Genomic DNA, 10,552 nt, shown 5'->3' on the forward strand with positions numbered 1-10,552 from the left:
CACCTCAGATGTCAGTTTGACAATAAACAGAGTCTCTGTGTACGTGGCTAAAGACGCTGCCTTTTAAACAGGCTGCCCAGATGATTCCTTTTCACAGTGAAGGCCGGTAATTTTTACAGTAGGCCCTTGACAAATGCTTGCTGATTTATTAACACGAACATTTGTGTCTTGGAAACAAGATTTAGGTCAATGACTCATTCTTTATGGTCAGTAGCTTTTAGAAAAGAACACAGATTACTCTCCAGATTACTTTCCTCAGGTGCAGCCTAAATATAGTCTCAGCTCCATTCTCGGAAAACACAAGAGTCACCACTCAGCCTTTGCCAAGTGCATTTCTCTCCGTTCTGTTCTGCTTCCCCACGCCCGGGCGGTATGGGGAGCATTCCAATTCGGATGCAGACTGGTTGCGTGCAGAGGTGAGAAATGGCGGAAGTGATGGAGACGGTGGTGGTGGGCGGCGCAGGACCGGATGTCATGAAGCATCTTGGTTGCCCATAATATGCATGTCCTGATCTGTGGAGGAGCCGGGAGGATATGTAGTTTGCTCAATCAGTAAGAATTTGAAGATACTTCTCAGGAGTCCGGGGAAGTTCTGAAGAACAGCTGCTTTGTAAAAAAAGAGTTGTTGAGAAGGTTTTGACGATATCTGGATGAGATTTGCAATGATGACTAGCATTGACAGGGCGTCCAGGCATGCTTGGATTGGAAAGCTATGGCACTAGAACTAATTAAAAAGCAAGAGAAGAGAGAGTAATAGAGATCCAGAGTTATTCTGTCAACATCTCCTCAAAGCCGTCTGCCTATCGACAAAAACATTTTGATCCATTCTCCTTTAGAACAATAGCCAGTGGCTTCCAGCTAAACACGGCTCCAAAGCTTGGGTCCCAATCCAAAAGTATTGACTCATTCTATCCTACACGAGTTCAATGCGAAATGAACGAGGAGTTCTGGCAGAGACCCTAGGCGATGTCGAGCTGATCGAGTGTGTGGTTACTATAGAGTCGTGGGGCATAAAATGCTCCCTGCAATGCCCCCATAAAAATGTCATTCTTTTAGGTCCAATTATATGTCAACCTGTCTTCACAAGGATTGACTGCAAAATTAATAATCCAGAAATCACATTAATAAAGTGCTTTCCAAGGGCTTACCTTTTTGAGTCGAGTTGGAACATAGCACTCCATCCCCATTCACTGCCAAGCAGAACATGTGACAGGTCTGAACTCCCAAAGGACTCAGCATCCAAACCCTTGTCAAGCTCTGAATTATGTTATCGATGAAATCCCACTGGTCTTCTGTGACATGTACCTCACTTCACATGTCTTAAAGATTCCAATTTTATAAAAGAGTCATGAGACCATCCGGAAAGAATACATACTTTTGCCCAGATAAATTAGTGTCACAGGTCATCATAAGTAACTAGGATTGCTTGTTTAGGGAGTTCTGGCCTCTGTTTTATGTTCTCTGTAGACGGAATCCATTTGAATAGCTTATTTCACTCCCTCCTTCTCTTCTTAGTCAAGATTTGTGCCACTGTGCATTTTTTCTTTTAATGTAACATTTGTATGTCTCAAGAGACTATTGAGTTATCTGGGTATACTCACATATACTATAGGCACCCAGATGTAATGCAGATTTTGCCAGTAAGTATTTCCAATAGAAGGCAGATTTTTCTCCTGTGTTCCTGGCCTTAGAGACTGACCTAGAGCCAGCCCGATGTCCTCTATATGTGTTTCATAATTCTAAAGGAAGATTTCAGGGAAATTGCAAAAAATATGCCTTCCTTTCCAGATAGATCAGAAGCCCATGAGACCCCCGGAAGCATTCTATTTTTTAAGTATTTGTCAGAAGAAAGAGGATCCCCAGCATCGGAAACTCCTTTCTCTCTCTGGCTTGGTCCAGAGTAGTTTTGGACCCAGATTCTGGCATTCTGTCTCTATCACAGTTCTTATCTAGACTCTAGATGCTGCAGGAAGGGTCTCTATCACCCCAACATTCAGGTATGTACGAAGTATGAAAGGCCAGACTCGATTAGCAGAGCGGCACTCTTAATGGCAGTGGGCAACTGCATCCTTTGGCGGGATCCACTCTGCCAGTCTCAGAAACCCTTCTCCACCTTGGCGATCTTTGGATGATAGCTCTCTCTTTGACTAAAGAAGAACGTAAGGACCTAGGTGTTTTGAGGGAGGGTTTGGGAAAGAAGCCACATCTGTAATCAAACTTTAGAGTAAACTAAAATACTGAAGTATAGAGGAAATGGAGAAATAAAGGGAAAACTTAAACTCCTAAGTTTACTTTCATAAAAAGCTTAAAACTCTAGCCTCCCTTCTACCTACAGATTCTCATAGATTGATTCAAAGTGAGTGTCACATTCCATTTTTCTTTTGCTCAACCCTGAACTTCAAAGAAAATCTAGGTAGACCAGTTCGAAAGACCAAAAGTGAGGGGAAAAGTCCTAAAAAATTTAGAGCCAGTTGTGTCTACTTTTTTATTGAAGATCCCGACTTACTGATTTTTTTTCTTTCTAACACACTTGAATTTACCGATTGTTAATTTTTTTCTCATGCTAAAGATCTCAGCAGAAGTGACATGTTACAACTGTAACCCTCCTCTCTACTCTCATTAACCTACAGTGTGTAAAGCATATCCATATTTTTAAAATATTAAGGTAGCAGGTTAAAAAATGTGTGTATACATACTATTTAGAAGACAGTGTAAACGAACTGTGTGTTCTCCAAATAGAACATAAAAGCAGAAGCAATCTGAAGTGAGAGGCAGGAAATACAAAAAAAAGGGGGCCCATCCCCATTTTTTTTAACCTTCAAGTGCTCTGTACTATTTAGACTTAGACAAAGAGGGAAAATTTATGTGCTTTGTTCATACCTTAAAAGCCTCATGGCGGCGGGGGTGGGGTGGGGGCAGTAACACAACTTTGTCACACCGAGAGAAAAAGAAACAGTTGTCAGAGTTTGACACATTCTCCAATAGAAGAAAAAACCCAGTTGCCAAACCCGTGTGGGTTCATTTGGGTTCCTGAAACTGAGAGCACCCTCGGCATGTCTTACAGAACGTGTCCAGGGCGTGCTATCACAGACGTCTATCATCGGAGAGAAAAAATTAATTGCCTTTCCTTGGAGCATCTCTAAGCTGATGTCATATTCAATAAACCCGTAGTTGAAAAATCTATACGTGATGGATGAAGTCTGGACTATCTTTTGAATTTCATCCCTCCCGCACCAGCTTCTCCAGGCCCTGGGGTCCCTTGTCCTTTTGAGGCAGGTGCATGCAGGATTTAGAAAATGCAACCAGGTGCTCCTTCTGCCAGATAACGAGCTGGAGAAGAACAGCGTGTCTCACGTGCACAGCGGCCTCCTTCTGCACTCGCAACCATGGCCCAGAGGAGCCCCACGTGGGGGTCAAGGTCCAGGTGCGGCTCCAACCAGCGCTGTGCCCAGGGAGGGAGGCGTCGCCTTCTCTGGATTAGAGGGCGTGGGAGAACCTTGCACTCCACGGCCCGGAAGGTGGGGTTCTGGGCACATCGCCATCATGTCTTCATCAAGAAGTCTTCAGAGTGAGAATAAGCACTTCCGGATCCGCCAATGGTGACTAACAGAGGAGGACATTTAGAGCTCTGTCCCTGGTCCAGGCAGGGAAAAAGCCAACTCAGATGTATTTTGTGGGGCAACTGAATGTTCTCGGTGAAGAACTTCCTTCCTTCCATCTTTCACCTTCCTTAATGGCCACCTTGTTTTACTAATCTTGGATAAGTAGGTCCAAACTTGGGCAGGGAATCCTGGATTAGACCGCCCTGGACCGGCCCGGCACAGGTCGTCCAGAGGTCCCTAAATGGTCGGCGCTACAGGTCTGGCCTCAGGACGTGGCCTCTCTCGAGCCCGGGAATCTGGCTTTGTGTGGAATTTTTGGACCGGCCCCAAACTGGCCTCTAGTTAGAAGCGATGTGTCCACATTTGGAAAGTCAGATTTGTAACATGTGACACACACATTCGTCTGTCTTCTCGTACTCAGTTTTACGTTTGGACAACCAGCTAATATACACGGTTACAAAAGAGCAAAACCCCCATTAGTCTTTATGCTCCTAACGTAAAATGCATGCAATATAATCTGCATGAAGTTCACCTCTGACCAGAAGGCAATGCTGCTCAAATTGTTCGCGAGTTGGAGGTGAAGCACTTACATATTAGTTAAGTGAATAACCTAAGAATTATTTGAGGAAACGGAATTTTCCTTACCAATTAGTAGAGCTTCTTTCTCTGATTTTAAGCCGTGGCTTCTTTTCTCCATGTTGTTCTCTCGGTCTTGGTTGACCAATGCGACTGTCAAGACGTTGATATCCTACGAAGTTAACAAACAAAAAAAGCATACGGGCATTTACGTAGATTCTGTGCATTTCAATAAAAGCTACCAGGTCTCTCAAATTCTGTAAAAGATGTCATCACTCCCATTTACAACTGAAGATTAACTTTGGTAAGTAATTGATCTACTGGCCCAATGGGAGAAAGTCATTCTAAAACTTAGGCTCCTGGCTATATAGTTCCTGGCAAACCGAGCAATTCTCTGCAAAAGTGGCAAATTTGGTGCAACTTATCTTAGTTTTTTTTTCTTTTTGTCCGTGTTTTGTTTAAGCTGTGCTAGCAAAACCTGTATTTGATTGTAGCTACTTCAACATATTTTATTTCAAATACGAAAACATTTCCTGAAAAGCATACACAAGTTGATTTATAATATTATGCTCGTAATTTGTGTGAGTGTGTGGGAAACAGGGCCCACTGGGCAAGTGAGATAGAGCTGTTGTCAGAAGTGTTTAAATGGAGCAGGTACGCATCTCATACACAACTGCAAACGGCAGATAAAGCAAAGGTTGGGAAATTCTTCTTTGAAAACCAAAAGTGAAGAATTGTACAACAAACTAATAACACAGGAATCATTGAGGCTAGACTATTTTTAGTTCTTTCTATAGTGGGTTTTTTTTTTTTTTTTTTTTTAAATTTAAAACCAGAGAAAAAGATTTAACTCATATTGTTCCAGACTTGATACTGGGACTCAAAAAGGAGAGTGATTAACAAAAAGTCAAATTTAATGATCAGAGACCTGCACATCTGGGACAGTAGAATTAGCGTAGTTCACCTTGTTGGGAGGAAATTTCTCACTGAAAGACAGGTCTCCAAGAAGGACCAGCATATGGATCAAAATTAAGGATGATGTTTCCAGTGGAGGGTGGGAAGTTTCCAGAAGGATACAGGGTAGGTAAGATGGGACAAAGATGAACTTAGAAGATCTGGGCAAATGGCTTGGCAAGTGTTTCCAGGACGGGAACTGGTTATAGGATATTTAGTGAGTTACTAAAATCTAACAAGACTGACCAGGTAAGAGAATATGGGTGATTGTTCAGAGTGTGTTGAGCATGTAAAGAACACAGACCCCATCTGAAGGCATTCGAAAAATAAAATAAAATAAAATAAATTTTTTAAAAAAAAGAAGTAAAAAAGCTCCTCAGTGACTGCCAATCGAAATAAATCTGTGAACTGACTTTAACATACGATCTACTACTTTATAAATCAAGGATAACTGGAAATTGCCAGGAAAGAAGTTTCTGCTGAGAAATTGCAGTTGGTAACGTCTGGTGAGCATTTTGAAGGCCCTTCGAAACGTCACACTGATGTGCTGAAGGCTGAGTGAACAAGACTGAGTTAGGGGTGAGGATGGGGACGGTAAAGAGCTGTGGGGACAGATCGGAAGCAAGGCTGACCAGAAGGTGCCAGCTGAGGCCTGAGGCTGACGGGAGAAGTGTGCCCATGGGGACGGGGTCAGGAAGGGTTTAGGAATGGCGTAAGGCAGGTCTGGAGCTGGAAGGACATAAAAGGGCGTTAGAGAAGAAAGATGCTCTCGTACTTCCAGAAAGGATCTCACAAACCAGCCCCAGCAGAAACGCAGTCAAGGACTTTAAAACAGAACAAACCCAAAGGTTTATGTAGGCGGGAGTAGAACATTTTATAAAGAGGAGTTACAGCAAAGGGTAAAATTACATAGGGTGTTTCTGACTAGGCTGTGTCAGTTCGAGTACACAAGGCCGTGTGGACGCTTCATGTCCCTGGGCTAGTGGGGTCAAGGAGCATGCTGAGTTCCCTTAGTGGTATGCCCTAGGGACAAATAGGTGTCACAGGGACAGGGCCCTGGGCTTCCGTGCCTGGGAGGGTAAGACTGCTGAGCAGAGTCCAGGCTCTGTAAAGGTCTCCCAACAGAGGTTTAAGGAGAGAGGATCGAAAAATATTAACGAGGGTGATGATTGTATCACTTATGAAAAATGCGAGTAATTAACTCCAGGGACGAGTGGAAACAAATAGTATCTCCAAGAGAGGGTGATCTGTTCACGGCCTGGATGGGAACTGCAGACAAATGAGATTACTGAGAAGCGTGTAGCAGACAACACACCCACATTAATGGCCAGAATTGAGTGGTCTCCTGGGGCCAACACACTGTTGATGATCCAGGTCCAGGGAGGGAACTGGACCAGGCGGGCTGGCAGCACCTCTGGGACCAGGAGGAAAAGGCCATGGCAGAACAGCATGCTGCCGGGTACCTATCCCCATGTCGGAAGCTGCAGTCATAAAGAAAGGGGACCTCCGAGCAGCCCCTATTTGGAGCAGCCCCCATCTTAACTGCTGAGTTAAGATGTCTCGGGGAGCCATGTGGCCGACCAGTGATGGCTGCTCTGATGTTTTAGGGTTGGGCACACGAGGAGGGGAAGGTACGAAAGGTCCTAGGAGTACTTTTCTGTGGAAATGTTTCTTAACGTTGACCGTTGCAGCCTGCGCTCTGCCGGCCACTGAGGGCATGCTCCCACGTGGTTATCACTGGGGACAGTGGAGTGGATGCAGCCCTTTGCAGGCCTGGGCCTGACAGAGACCTGAGGCATGGCAGGGGCTTCGGCCTTCGGGTTGTGTCCAACGTGGACAGGGAGATGCCGCCTGTCACCTCTTGGAAGGAGAACTGTGCTGGGAAGTGGCACTGAGCCTAACGAGGCCGGCAGGCAGGCTCCGAGCAGGGCACGCATACTGTAGGAAGTTGGCCTCGAGAATCTCCAAAAGGGCAACTGCCATCTCTCTCATGGTCAAAGGCGTGTCCTGCCGTATCAACTAGAGACTTGAGTCTGTAACTGTCACTTGGAGAAGTGGGCCAGCTTGTGGCTGCTCGAAAGAGTTGCTCCTGACTAAGCACCCTGCCTCGGGCAGGACATAAAAGTTCAGACTCTTGCTGACAAAGTCACAGAGTTAATGAGATGGATGAATGCATAAGCATTTTGCCAGAGACAAAATTTAAAGTTAACAGGGGTGTGTTTTAAAGGCTAGTGATTTTAGATGGCCATTTGTTGTGCTGTGTTTTTAACCTTTATTTCCGTAAAAAAAAGGGGATGGGGGAGGGTATTTTAATGACTCATTCATTAATCAAGGGTTCCCTAGAAAGATAAAGTTAATTTGACTTGTCTGTAAGTATAACAAGGTTCTTCGATTAAACGAGAAAATTATCATTGTTGGTAGGCTGTGAGTTTGGGGTAGCCTACAAAATACAAAGTAGATATAAGCGCCATCTGTCCTCACCGCCCATGAATGTTTGTACCTAGTACCCATGAATCTAAATTATCATCCAGTGTTTGTCAAAAGGGCTCCATCATTGCGGCTGGTGAGGTAAAGAAAATACACAGAGAGAAAATGGGGATCGAAATAACTCCCTAAACCGAATGCTGTTGCTTTTCAGTGAAGCTCGTTTTTACTTTCGGCCACCCATACGTGTATTACATGCCTACTCTATGTCAAGGGATGCTAAGTTGTTAAGGGTACCAAGTCCAAAGTGGCAAGAAGCATGTGCTTACTCGGGGTCCAGCAAGAGATTCTTATAACAGGTCTCTAAGGAAACTTACAGGAAGTGTCAGAGGACGGAGCCGGAGACATAGGTGGATCATGGTAAGGAACCTGGATTTTGGCTGGAAGGCTTAGCCAGTGAAGAGTGCTCAGCAGATGAGCGACATGCACGATTCTGAATTTTATAGATTGTTGGTTTGGAGGCCAATGAAACTGGAGGCAGGGATGCCAGGCTAGATCGGGCCCACGATACCAGTCTATTTGTTTTTTCTCCTTTTCATGATGAGTGTCTAGACCAAGTCGATAGTGTGCACGGTGCAAAACATAAGAGATATTTAAGAAGTAGAACTAAAAATTAGCTGGCGAGCTGATGGCTGAGGAAAATGTTGAGAATGAGCCGGTGCTTTGGTGCATAAAAATGAGAGGAAGCAGCAAGTATGGGAAAAGATGACGTGTTCGATTTTGGGAATGCTGCACTTCCGGTTTCTATCACATCTGGTCGGCCGTTCGGGAGAAAGTAGGGTGGACAGGGTTTTGGACTCAGCAAGGACCTGAGAGCTAGTGTTATGGGCCAACCATAAAACCTCTCGGTTTGTGTTTGTAGCAAGCAACCGTGATGTCTCCTTCTGGGGCAAAGAAGAGGCTTGCCTACTGCTTGATATAAAAGAGGTGGCTTCCCCAAGCTCAATCGCTCTCCTGTAACGTAAGCCACTGTGCGTCCAGGCTTCCGTCTGGGCCCCTCGCGTGGGGGATGGTCAAGTCGTAAGATCCATGAGGATAAATCTGGCGAAGCCATGACGGCTGTCTGATAGCACATGATAAAACCTCGAATGGACAGTTGCCAAAAACTTCTCTGAAAACAACCCATCAAGTAGAGACAAAATAACAGTAATATTAAATACTAAGAGAGTACGTTTTCAAAGACATCAGAGCACATGCCAGTTTATGCTTCACGTTCAGCTCTGGACAAACACATGGTTCAAGTCTTCAATCCTGTCTTCAGAGTCACGCATCCTCTACCTGGGACGGTCCAACTTATCGATTTAGGAACACGTTTTACTGGGACACTGGATCGTGAGCCAGCAAAGTTTTCCCCTTAAAAACTTCACTGTCCTTGTTACTTCTTTTTGCCTCAAATCTCTGGACCACAGAAGGAACCTTAGGATGGGAAAGTTTCATCAATAGAAACTTTTTCATTAATCACATTAAAATCCCTTACCGATAGACGTAATGTGCCCCGAAGAATAAGCTGTCTACTAGACATTCTGAAGAAGTGCGAGTGGGGTCGGGAGGTGAAGGGCATTACCAAAGACCAACCGTCAGGAATGCGACAAGGAAAGAACCATCACGGGAAGGTGGATCGAGTTTCCTCACTGTGAGGTCAATAGGACGATGAACTGTATTCTAAGGAAATTGGTAAGAACACCGTTCACGACACAGTAAAATACTCCGGACTAGAAAATGCACACCAGGTAACGAATCTGCAGTTGGCAGAAGAATGGACACGATTATCCAACAAGGCTTTCTTCGGTTTACCGTCAACTCTTAATTTCTGTGACACTTAGAAGGAATCATGAAAGGGCTGGGAGAGGTTTTCAGTAACTAGAAACTAGACGCAATGGCCTCTTTTTTTTTTTTTTTTTCCTAGAAGTCTTAAAGAGTTAGCTACTTGAAGGCCAGAAATTTTCCTGCTAAGAGTCCTTATCAATGACTCTGAGAAATGATCAAAGTAATTTATCCATTTAGAAAAGCTTTTTTTTTTTTAAATAATTTGCTGAGCTAGAATTATACTTCGCTGTTGTTTTGTTTCTGTCCCTCTCCACCCACCCAAGCCCCCAAGAACCGAGAATAATGGCTTCCCCAGTTTCTATTAGCCTTTCATTATTCTCTTCATTTCATTATTCCTATGGCCTCCTTAACTTGGGTGCTGTTTTCTCTCTACGGCGAAGCTTCTCGAATACGTGGTGTACACGCACTCTGTCTACTGCCTCACCGCCTGAAACCTCAGCTTCCTCATCGATCACCCCATGAAATGGTCGTCTGAAAGATGCTCGGTGCCTGCCTTTTCCCAGCCCTCTTGTCATGTGACAGTTGACATCACTGACATTGGTGCCTCTTAAACCATCCCCGCCCCCAACTCCGTTACATAAAAGGCCCTGGCTTTATCAGCCCCTCTGCTGGCCCAGCACACGCGGAGGAGCGCTGACTTTCCTCGTCTCAAAGTCTGACTTCGGTGCTGGACCCAAGTCTAGTCCCCACCGTCCTCTGGTCCCTCCTCCTGAAGTTCTTTCATTCTCACGGGTTTGACGATGATCGCACTTAACTTTTTAACTTCTGTTCCTTCTCACCGCCTGACCACTGGGCCTGTGCGCTTGAACTTACCACCGCCCATTTCGAATTCGAAACGAGAGGTGGCCACGGGGCTGCCGGAGAGGCAGCCGTTTGCCTGGCTCTTCCATTAAGGACGGGTGGCCGCGGGCAGGCCCGCCCCTCCCTTTTCTACACCGCTTCCCGCTGACATTTCTACACACGGTCCAAGTCCCGTATCTCAGAGGCATTTTTTCCAAGCTACCTGCAAGTTTTCCTTATTTCAACGCGGCGCCTCTGTCACTTACATGGCAGCTGATCACTTAACACGTTGAGAACTGACTTTCGCCTGCCGCGTGTTCCTGCTGCCA

The 10,552-nt window shown here is 45.1% G+C and overlaps 1 protein-coding gene across 4 annotated transcripts in view; it reads right to left on the reverse strand.

Annotated features, from left to right (window-relative positions):
* The window catches only part of ENOX1 (ecto-NOX disulfide-thiol exchanger 1), a 402,429-nt gene that overhangs the window by 15,584 nt on the left and 376,293 nt on the right, over positions 1-10,552 (reverse strand). For all 4 annotated transcript variants that reach the window (XM_023536375.1, XM_023536373.1, XM_023536376.1 and 1 more), the window contains one exon: positions 4,248-4,350. In XM_023536375.1, coding sequence (XP_023392143.1) covers positions 4,248-4,350 — 103 coding nt within the window. The remainder of the gene's footprint in view (positions 1-4,247; positions 4,351-10,552) is intronic.

The sequence above is a fragment of the Pteropus vampyrus genome, unplaced genomic scaffold (assembly GCF_000151845.1).
Source record: "Pteropus vampyrus isolate Shadow unplaced genomic scaffold, Pvam_2.0 Scaffold154, whole genome shotgun sequence".
NCBI classification, from domain to species: domain Eukaryota; kingdom Metazoa; phylum Chordata; class Mammalia; order Chiroptera; family Pteropodidae; genus Pteropus; species Pteropus vampyrus.